This window comes from Brachyhypopomus gauderio, chromosome 18 (assembly GCF_052324685.1).
Source record: "Brachyhypopomus gauderio isolate BG-103 chromosome 18, BGAUD_0.2, whole genome shotgun sequence".
Classification (NCBI taxonomy): Eukaryota; Metazoa; Chordata; class Actinopteri; order Gymnotiformes; family Hypopomidae; genus Brachyhypopomus; species Brachyhypopomus gauderio.
In genome coordinates, this window is record NC_135228.1 from 202,599 (window position 1) to 214,787 (window position 12,189).

The following is a 12,189-nucleotide window of genomic DNA, read 5'->3' on the forward strand; positions in this document are numbered from 1 at the left end:
GACCCAAGACTAGTAGCCTAGTGACTACCAGTTAACAGAGTGCTCTTACCCCCAGCACTCTCCCTGACCTGGGTCACGTATAGCACACTAAACATGATCTAATCAATGATGATTAGTCAATAATTTCTCTCACACTGCACACCTGCCTCTCATTTCTTCCTGCCTGTTCTCGACTACTTAAAAGCGGAAGTAACACTTCCTGATTGCGAAGTATTGCCGTTTTCATGCCATGTATCGAGCATTCTATAGATTCCTTTGCCTGCCCGTGTTCTGATCTCTGTTTCCCTTGTAGACTTCTCACTCAGCATAACCCTTCTGTACCTTTCTGTACTTGCCTTCCCGTTGTGACCCTGGACCAACCAGACACTTTTGTGTGCAACGCCCCTGTGCATAACTCTCACTGCTTGCCGTGGAATATTGTTGTATTTTCAATAAAAGGGATTTTACTCCGAAATTGGATCCTACTCTGCCTAGTTGTTTCATTACAAAGTCAAAAGTCAAATTTATTTATATATCGCTGTCACGTAGGGCAACGCCCCCTCTCGTAGCTGTCACTCTGGGTTCCCTCATGTCCGTGTTCCCTGCCTGTTTGTCCCGCCCTGCTCGTTTGTCTTCGTGTTTCCTTGTTTGTTACCACGCCCAGTGTCATTGCCATCACCTGTCCCTAGTTAGTTTCTATGTATAAAGTCCCGTCATTCCCCAGTCGTGTCATCCGTGATTTTGTCTACTACGTGCCTTATGCTTTGTATACCTGTTCTTCGTGAGTATTGTTTCCGCTACTAGAGTACCTGCCTGTTCCGTGTTTCCCCGTCGTGTTTGGTTTATCTGTCCGAGTATGTCTGTTGTCATTTCTTGTATGGACTGCCTTCCCGATATGACCTGCGCCCGGTATTACGACTCTGCTTTTGGTATTCCCCGTATTAAATCTCGCTCATCTCTGCAATTGTGTCCGTCTCCTCGCTCCGTGGCGCGAGCCTCGTTACAATCGCTTTTCACAACACACGTTGTCACAAAGCAGCTTTACAATCGTATGGGTCCAGATCCCTAATGAGCAAGCCAAAGGCGACAGTGGCGAGGAAATCTCCCTAAGGGTCACACAGGGTCAGTGCTGTGCATTCCTTTTGCCTAGAAGAGTGAGCGTGCTAGCTGTGTCATCCACTTTTCCTTGCTCTTGTCAAAAGCCTCAAAGCACTCTGAACTGTATATAGATGTAACAAGTTCAACTGACTGATATCAACACAGAGCTGCAGATGCCAAAGAGAGAAATGAGCACATGAATGAAAACCTCCAGAGACAAAATGGATTTGGGTTTTGTTATTTTACTCAGATGGAAGAAACTTCCTTTTACAACACAACATTTTATACATTTTATATACACCAACCCCATATAACACAACTTTGGAGTATAACATTGGGATGGGCATGTGCCAAAATAACAAACAAAACAATCCCAATTATCCTAAGCTAACTTCCCTACAAAAAAAGTAATAACAAAAATACACAATTCAATCTTGCCTAACTCCCTCTCAGAAGAACAGGAGAAAAGGAAGATGCACCCACCGCAACAACATACAAACAAAACAACAACAAAATGAGTAAATTAAGACTCATGTAAACTATGATCTATACAGATAGACTATAACATCTTACCACATATCAATATCATTAAACACTCTTAACTCTGGTAGGATCCAGTCCTTTTCGTCACCCTTGGGGTCTGGCAGGGTGTGGTGGACCCATTGCAATTTTTGTTAAGGTACAATTAAACACCCACTAATCTCTGAGCACGGAATTATTTCTTAACTACTTGAATCGGTTTTGCAAGAAAACCTACAGACATATATCCAATCACAGCTCAAATCCTACCGGGCAGCATATTGGAAAAGAGGACTGTGTGGTGGACTGGAGAACAACACACCACAAGCCACCATAACAGGAGCAGGAACTCTAACAGGGCACCCAATTTCAGAGGTAGCCAATTTCCTCCATCTCATCTTTTCACACTGCCCTTTAGTGGACAGCCTGTAAAACAACCCGCTAGCACAAACACACACAATATAATAGAGATAAACACAGTTACTTTTGGTAATAAAAATGTGTGCACAAAGCATAGGAATTTGTTGGAAGAGATTAAACATTATTCTGTAAACCAGAACTGGACAGTTTTAAATCAAACAGAAATCATTGTGTGTCCAGTTATTCTTTAATGTTCTCACTCCTCTGTCACTGCATTCTGACTTTGGTTTTCACCAGTATGAACTGTAGAAAAAAAGACTGAACTGATTAAAAGTGCAGGAGTCAGAATGTCTCACTATGATTACACTATTACATTTTAGTTATGCTGCTTGTGTCTGTGAGATTCACACTGTACAGATGTGGTGAGAGATGTTTCAGACACAGAACTCTGGAAACAACATGATATTTGGTGACAGTTGTGTGTCAGTGACCCTCAGATAATTATTACAACAATCTTATGATCTACTGCTATTTTAAATTACTTTCTACTGCTGCCAAAGTGTATTAATTCAAATCCTCTGTTGACTGTTTCTAGATGTCTGAGCTTTTATTCCAGTGTGTGTGATGTGTACAGGCAAAGATGAAGAGTTCTTACCACGAGCTCTGTAGCATTTGACCCCCAGTATGATGGACACCAGCAGATATGGAGATGCTGCCAGTAGATTACTGAGCAGTCCAAGAACTGAGAATGGGGCTTCTGAATGTGACACACCTGACAAAACATATATGCACACACTAAAAATTATTAAATATAATCACAACCCCATTAAATGTATTTATATCAGATATGTCAGTATAGCCACATTTATAACATCCCTGTCTAGGCCAGACTGAACCTGGTTTCAGTCAGAAACAGTGGGGTGGTTCACAGACTCTACACACTTCAAAAATGTGTTAATTTATTATTTTTGTGCATTCATTCAATAAGCAAACTGCCTTACAACAATATTTAGAATTATGCATTCATGCATTTCAGTTTATTCCAGGAGTTCAAACTCACCTGTGTAATTCAGGCCTGATAGTTTTCGGAATTCCGGCGTACCGACAAGTCCGCGAAAAAAAAAATTTGAGGGGGGGGAAAATCCGTCAAATCATAATGATAAACCACACGCGCGCATGCTATCTGTTTTGAGGCCGAAATATGATCCTTATGAGGTTCCCAAGTTACGATTTTTCGTGGTTACTACACATCTCCCATTTACTGTATAAAGCCTCGTTTGGACCTAAGTGGTTCTGCGTCGTAAACGGAACTTGGTGTTTGGTGTGCGCGGCGTCAGGATTAGTTAAATGCAGTTATGGATAAAGGTATTGGTCAAAAGCCTAGCTTTAGGATAGGATAACTGCGTATAGTATGTTATTTACGTACAGTATGTACGTATGTTCCGATTTACACCGAAAATCGATTTACGACGGATCAACGTCGTAAACCGGGGACCGCCTGTATTTCAGACATCGGAAGACCTTCAGAGGTAGATACAAGATAAATTCAGTATTTTATCTTTATTCTGATTAAGTTAAATTTGTATCAGAAATATAAGAGTGTTTTTTTTTTTTGAGCCGGTACAGGTGGTCAGACGATCTGGTTCATCCTGGCTGCCTTATGGCGTAAGGTGTAATATGAACAAAAGCACAAAATGTATGTCCTAATAAACCAACACAAAATATTATATATAATATATATATAAATTTATTAAATTTTATATATATAAACTAACTATAATCCTAATACTTGTAATTCTTTTAAACTTTATTTGCATAATTTCTTTGAGTTGTATGGTATCCTATAATTTACTAACAGTAATGAATAAATAATTAATCATGCCTGTTTAACATATTGTGTCTAATATAAATCTTTAGGTTACAGCATTTTCTCAGAATATTAATAGAAATTAGTTTTTTTATTTCACTATAATGATTACCTGACTTATTTATTATTAATTAATTTAAAGATTAATTATTAAATATTCTAAATATGGTACACTCCACCCCCCCCCCCCCCCCCCCCCCCCACTATCACCCCTGGTAATTACATTCAAGAGTGTCAAAGGTTGTTGGCTCCAACTTTTGGTACTTGTTTGTGGTCATTTGTTTGGTGTAATATTATACAGGTAAACAGTGCTGTAGTTTGCCCTAATGCCATTACAGGATGATTAAGCCTATTGTTTTACACCTTGGATTCCATATATTCATGTTTCTTTTTTACATATTCATGCCACAAGGTGGCAGTGTTTCCTCACACACTTGGGGTTACTGAGTCATCTGATTTCAATTGATGGCAGCAGAATTTTCGACACTGTTGTGTAAATCCCCCTTATAAAACATTTATAGATCCTTTATAAATGATGGAGTGACAATATGTAACTAATGTGTGCTTCTCTGTTTTCCTTGTATTCTGTTTATGATCATTTACATTTACAGAATTTCTCAGATGTCCTTGTCCAGAGTGACTTACAAAAGTAAGTATTGCAGGTCATAGATTGCATGGACATAGATGTGTGTTAAGATCATGATGAAGATGTGAAATCATTGTTTTCTCACCTCTGACTGAGACCCAGCTGTGTGGTGACTCTCCTCTCTCTGGGTGTTTACAGTGGTAGAGACCCTCATCTGACTTTGAGACAGTGTGGATGGTCATCTCTCCTGCAGTTTGGTACTGGATGAGTAATCCATCTTTATATAAATCAGCTCTGAGGTCTGATGTGACAGTGGGGTGAAGTAAACAGTGTAGAGTCAGAGGATCTCCCTCAGTTACAGGATGTACAGGACTCTCCAGGATTACAGAACCATCTAGAACAGAGAAAACGTTACTCATCATTTACGATGAGAGAGACAAACAAATGTTTCTACTGACACAGACATCTACATTCATCACATTTTGCTTCTAATGCTGAAAGTTTGGATTTAAGTAAAGCACTAATTAATTATTTACATTATAATGTCAGTGTATTCATTTATTAACATTACATAATGTGAATGTATTAATTTATTAATATTATAATCACCTGACACCCAGAATCAGTACTGGATTTGTATGGCCACAGTACAACCCTGTTGAGTGTTTAACCTGCTCTAACAAAGCTGATTTTCCTCAACAGTAAACACTCAACAGTGCAGTAATGTTGCACCACTCATTGTTGTTTTAATACTGCAGCACATTCAGGAGTCTTTGTAGTTGTTTATTTCTCATGCAGCTGAAGCTAATTCAGTAACTGCAGAATTCAACATCATGAAAGAGACAAAAACACTAGGAACACCAGGAACAAATCCATGATCACAAGAGTAAAAAATATCAGAAAAGTCAACAGAAGGAGGAAGATGTACAGGGAGGGTAATGAGAGGATGATGAGGGACAGGTGCTGGAGATGAGGGTCGCTATGGAGATGAGCAGTATTCAGAGGATGAGGACACCTGGTGTCTAGAAATGGTATTACTGACAGATGTATTTATGTTTCATGAATCTGATATTGAGTAGTTCATAGTTCATCTTTCTAGTTTTAAAGGCCAATGTTCAATCTTATGACAGTACTGTCTCACACTCCTCTATTGTTTATAATAATCTGTGATCAAACATTTCCTTTTCCCCTTAATAAGTAAATGCACCACATAGAGACTCACAGTGTACTGTGATGTTGACAGGATTACTGCTCCCTCCAGATTCAGACTGACACCAGTACACTCCAGTGTGGGATGTGTAGAGGAAGTTGATTGTGCATGTAGATCCTGTAACTGATCCCCAGTCTGATGAACAATCTGACACACTCTCACTCTCACTGTGTGTATATCGTCTCACTCTCCATCCAGTAGAGTCACTGTGTCCCTCACAGCTCAGTGTGAGAGATTCATCATTAAAGTGTTGAGTTCTGTTGGGTCTGATGGTCAGAGAGACTGGAGGAGACTCTCCTATCAAACAGAAAATACAATTAAGATGTTTTACTATGACAGTCTAATCATTACATGTTTAATTATCTAATTAAGTAATGAAAACATTCAACATGGAAATGGTCCAGTTGTACAGGTCCTCTGAGTAATGAATATGCAAAGGTAGAAACCAGTTTTAACAGACTTGAAATAGTAAACTACTAGTTCTTCAGAAACTAATGAGAATCTTTCTGTAAATTGAAAAAAGTATTCGGTTAAATTGAGGATTCTTGTGCAATGTACAGGCTACAGAATTTGAATGTGCCATATTAGACAATTGTGATTTTCACCTCAATCGAAATTTGTCCTCCGCAATTAGACATAACTTTATAACGAACTTTAAACATAGACGAGCACGAGACATTGCGCCAACGCACATTAAATAGGTGAGTAACACATATCCTCGTGATCACGAGACAAGGCACAGGTGAGACTACGAACACGCTCATAAATGACCCACACCCACGGAACTACAAACATGGACATAACTGCACGCAGACGACATAACGACACGCCCACAAGGAGGGGTCCGGAGCTGTCACCGTAACAGATCGTCATGTTTATTGTCAAATACAAGAAGCGCAGACCGCGCACGTATAACATTCACACATGTAACGTGAAGTACGACTCACACATAAATTACTCTAACAAAGACGAGCACGGGACACTGCGCGAACGCACATTAAATAGACAAAACACATAAGCCCTGAGTGATCACTGGGCTTGGTCAATTTAATCCTGGGGAGTATTCCAGAAAGCGGGTTAGGTGTCTAACTCAGGGTAGGCTATCTGAGTTCACTAAAACCCGGGGTTTTCTGTTCCAGAAAGTGGGTTAAAACAACCTCGTGTCAGTTGCTATAGCAACTTATGCTCTGAAATTAACCTGCTTGCTGACAGGTTAACTTAAACCTAAACCACATAAGTGACTGTATAAATCCAGAAGAAGAAGGTTTTTTACATGCCAACTTCACATGTCAATAAAAAAAATATTCTACAGTAAAAACTCTTCTTCTGGATTTATACAGTCACTTATGTGGTCAAGTATCTGCTTGTCAGATCTCTGAGACGATGTAAGAATCAGGAGATACTGCCATACAAACTAAGACAAATGTACTGTATGCACAGTACATTATCGCCTGACATGTCAACTTCACAGGTCAATAAAAAAAAATTCTACAGTAAAAAACCTTCTTCTTCTGGATTTATACAGTCACTTATGTGGTCAACTAAACCTGCTTGTCAGATCTTTGAGACGATGTAAGAATCAGGAGATACTGCCATACAAACTAAGACCAATGCACTGTATGCACATTACATTCTATCGCCTGACATGCCAAGTTCACAGGTCAATAAAAAAAATATTCTACAGTAAAAAACCTTCTTCTTCTGGATTTATACTGTCACTTATGTGGTCAAGTATATCTGCTTGTCAGATCTCTGAGACGATGTAAAAATCAGGAGATACTGCCATACAAACTAAGACCAATGCACTGTATGCACAGTACATTATCGCCAGACATGCCAAATTCACAGGACGATTATAAAAATATTCTACAGTAAAAACTCTTCTTCTTCTGGATTTATACAGTCACTTATATGGTCAACTAAACCTGCTCGTCAGATTTCTGAGACGATGTAAGAATCAGGAGATACAGCCATAGAAACGTACAATACATTCTCTCGCGGCGACATAATGAAACTACCGCTTTATTTTTTTAAGGTGGAACGGAAAGTGCGAATAAGACACTGGCGAATAAGGAACCAACTTCAGCCTCGTACCTAAACCCGAGTTACAAACACATCATCATGACATGTCTTTTCCTCGAGGATCCTGTGGATATTGAAACCGAGCCCTTCATCAGGAACGCCATAAATTAGTTGGGGCGGCTACACAGTTTGAGTGAAAACTGCTTGGGCGATCGAACAGCAACGCAGTTTGCTTGAAGCACAGTTTGCAGGCCGGCTGCTCAACGGTTGTTCCAAAATATTGTGTTGTGTTTCACGGGGAAAGGAAGAAATGTAAAGACTGACAGTTTCTTCACTTCATTGGTACTTGCAAACACCCATTTGGTGAACCAAACCCCTATTGTTGGTACGATTAATAAAATCAGACGTGAGATGCCCCCATGTACACAGGCACGGTTTGAAAGATTTTCCACCAATGTGTTGTGGGCTGGAAAAATAACTAATGATTTACCAGGCAAAACCTAAAAAATGTATGCATCCTGAGCACAATGCCTTAGACAGTTTTAATTGATAATGTGTTGACTGCTTTTTTAATCCCGCCCGCTCCCGCTTGTTTTAGACCCGCTCCCGCCAAAAAATGGCTTGTTTTAATCCCGCTCCCGCCCGCACCGGCCAAAAAATGGCTTGTTTTAATCCCGCACCCGCCCGCCACATATATATTTCTGTCGCCCCTGCCCGCAATCCTAATATGAATTGAATTAATTAGATTTAGTACTTGAAAATTTCTTATGTATTTATTAAAACAGCAATATAGCGATGGATCGCGCTGTCCCATTTCTTACCACAGTCCAAACACATGCCGTCAGGTGACGTACACCAACACTTTCTGACATCTGTCACAACAAGCCGATTTCCATCTCCATTAATTACAATGGAATATGACTTCCATACATCAGACTTTCCTGTAGCTTAATTGTGGTGTATTTGCCTGTTTTAATAGAATTTTCCACAGCTGAAACTGGTTGACCGTCTACATCAGGGGTCGGCAACCTATGGCACGCGTGCCACCATTGGCACGCCGAGGCATAGTCACTGGCACGCAACACGCTGGACCAGCATCAGCAAAAATATATATAATTTAATATAAATTATTATATTAATGGATTATACTTTCGCGAGTGACCGTAGCGCGTGACTCCGCACGCACACCTCGCGCGAACGGCGGAGGCATTTATACTTGGCGATTGATCGCGATATAATACTTAATTTGTGTGCATTTACACCTGTTAAAGTTGGCACTCCATGTCTCAAAGGTTGCCGACCCCTGGTCTACAGTCTCTGCCATTTCTGTATCAAAATGACAAAATGACGCACACTTCATGTACACGTGATCAGTTGCTTAGCCAATATTTTGAATTAGTTTATTGCTTACTTACTGAATGATTAGTTGTTTTCGTCCTGTTCCTTATGCATGGAAATCATTGCGGTGTTATTATTATAATTTTCTAGACTATTAATTTGCAGGATTTTTCTACATGTATATGTGGTCCCGCTCCCGCATCGCCTGGACTAATTCAACTCTCGCTCTCGCCAATAACAATTAAATTCTGTCCCGCGCCGCAAGATATTCTGTCAGGTCCCGCGGGACCCGCGGGATTACCGCGGGAGTGCAGACCTCTACTCTGATGGAAACATCTTCAACTGGTGACACGGTCGTTAAGACGTGGGATCACACATCGGCTATTCACCGATCAAACACCTCTCTATTTGAAATGGCAACACAATACGGCGAGAGAACAAAGTTAACATAGAGAGGAGAGAGGCAACTATATTCGTGAAGCCATCTACCATAACATTGTATTATTTTAATAATTTTGCGTTTCGCTACGCAAAGGTACATAGCCTACCTTTTATAATTATATTTTTGTAATTAGGGTTCACACACATAGTGTGGGAACCCTATTGTAATTGTTAGCGTTTTTCTTATTATTATTATTCTTTTGCCCATTTTGCTGTCTATAAATGATACTGCAGCCTAAACCGTAAGGCCTAGACACACCAAACTTGCCAAACTTGTTCTCTAGGTCAAAAGGACCACACACACTTATAGGGACCCACATCGGCCTGATGGTGGCGCTATAGCACACTATGTGACTTTTTGGGCCATATCTCCCATACCATAAGTCATAGAAACAAAATTCCACTTCCTATGCATTCCTTGGCTCAATTCAATAGGACATTTCATATACAACTATGAAGCTCCGCCTACTTAGATTTTTTGCTAATTTGCATAATATGCAAAACCTACTTTTGCCTACTACTCCTTGGTTTTTCATCTGATCACCACAATCTTGGTATCAAACTACTCAGAAGAATCTCATTATCAAAACTTATCGCCAACATTGTGACATTTCCATACAGCCTGGCTGTCACATGTCAATCAATAGCTCTGAGGTGTGGCCAAATTTACTTCAGCAGCTATATCTCAACAATGCTTTCACCAATCTTCATGAAAATTTATCAGTTGTTAGGGCACATGACTCGGAGGTCACAGGTCAAAGCTGGCCACGATTGTCCAATAGGGGGCGCTATAACATGGGAAAAACTGTTTCTCAGAAACCATTAGTCACATCAAGCCAAAACTTTACAGGCATCATCATGGGGTCAAGTGGTATCAAGACACACAATGATGACCTCATCACTCAAAAAACATGGCCGCCATAAGCCAATTAATTTTAATTTGAATTAATTGGCCATTTGACAGACTTACCATAGGTACATACACATGAAACTGACATGGTATGTTCATGTACACACCCTCTAAGACATACTCATGTTAGAAGGGAATTGCACTACTAGGTGGCGCTATACTAGAAAATCCAGAATTTCTCCTACATATTTTCACTTATCAAAAAATGCTTGGACTCATATGATTGTATGCAGAATTCCTAGCAACTTTGTAATTACATGTGCTTTGCAAAAATGTACCACTTTTTCACTATTATCTAATATATATAACTAGTCATTTTCATACTAGTCCTAGCATTTTAACTCCATCACCTTAAATCACACCTTGTAATACTCAGCAGACTCTGAAATGCTAAGATTAGCGAGAAAATCCTAAGTTTTTGACAAATTAATATTTTTCATATGCATCACAATGCTACCATCATAACACATCAAATTCCCAGTTCAATAACTACGCCATAGTATGTCTGATTGTTATGGAAATTGAAATCCACATTCACATGACCATTGTGGTGCGATGTGCCAATTTTGAGCCAAATCCGTCCACAAACAGCTCTACAGTGAATATTTTCATTTTCCATACTCAGCAGTGGAGGGAGGATTAGAGACACACGCAGGTGCCTTTCTCACACACTCTGCCCCCCCCTCCTCCACTCCCCTCACACTCCCCCATGCTTCTAACACTTTACAACCCATGGGCTCTACCTCCCCCCCCTCTCTTTCACATGCACTTACAAAAACACAGGCCTCTGTAGCTTTCACACTGCTCTTGCCATACCTACCCATTTCTCTATGAGTAACCCAGATACAAACACACAAACTGACGTTTAGCTTCTGTTTTTGAAAACACACACTCTCTCTCTCTCTCTCTCTCACACACACACACACACACACACACCTACTTATAGGTTTAACATACACACTGCCCTAGCCATGTATACCCATTACTCTTTGACTAAAACACACACACACACACACACACACACACACACACAGATATTTAACTTTTTTCTCTATACACATTCACACACATGACTACAATTATGCTTCATATGCACAGTTCTCTAGCCATTTCCAACACACTAACTGATGTTTAGCTTATTTTTGCCATCCAAAGACACACTAAGATAATCTCAGCAAGTGATTTAGATCTATTATCTGAATTGTTTTGCCATTACAATGTTTTGTGACCTTTTGGGCCTTGGTGACTCATAAGCCAGTTAAATGGACACTGATACTTCAGAGCATGCTACATGTATTCAAATCCAAGGTTAATTATTTACTCTAAACAATGCTCATATCCTATATGGCCCATGGGCCCCTGCATATCTTCTTGAGATTCAAGACATTTGACATTGGGTGACTTTGTTTGCTTAATCTGATTAATGTCAGAACATACACTACCACAAACACACACACACACACACACACACACACACACACACACTTCTACCTAAATGTATGTATAGTTTGTATGCATATTTATAGTATATGTATAGTATATGTCAGTCATGCCAGCAATGTCAGTCGTATCAGTCATATCAGGCATGCCATGCCAGTCATGTCAGTCCAGTCATGTCAGTTATATCAGTCATGTCAGTCATGCCAGTCATGTCAGTCGTGTTCTGCCAGTCATGTAAGTCGTGTCATGCCAATCATTTCAGTCCAGTCATATCAGTCATGTCAGTCATATAAGTCAAATAATCAAATCATTACAGTCATGCCAGTTATGTCAGTCATATCAGTCATGTCAGTCCACATTCATACTTTGAATACACGGACAGTCATGTTAGGCGTGCAAGGTGTGCAAGGAGTGAATTA

General features: G+C 39.9%; 1 protein-coding gene across 3 annotated transcripts in view; it reads right to left on the reverse strand.

Annotated features, from left to right (window-relative positions):
- Positions 1 to 1,365: 1,365 nt before the first annotated feature.
- The window catches only part of LOC143481334 (Fc receptor-like protein 5), a 45,172-nt gene continuing 34,348 nt past the window's right edge, over positions 1,366 to 12,189 (reverse strand). For all 3 annotated transcript variants that reach the window (XM_076979313.1, XM_076979314.1, XM_076979315.1), the window contains 4 exons: positions 5,632 to 5,916; positions 4,555 to 4,803; positions 2,612 to 2,728; positions 1,366 to 2,259 (listed from right to left, as the gene is read on the reverse strand). In XM_076979313.1, the coding sequence (XP_076835428.1) occupies positions 2,213 to 2,259; positions 2,612 to 2,728; positions 4,555 to 4,803; positions 5,632 to 5,916 (698 nt within the window). In that variant the 3' untranslated portion in view covers positions 1,366 to 2,212. The remainder of the gene's footprint in view (positions 2,260 to 2,611; positions 2,729 to 4,554; positions 4,804 to 5,631; positions 5,917 to 12,189) is intronic.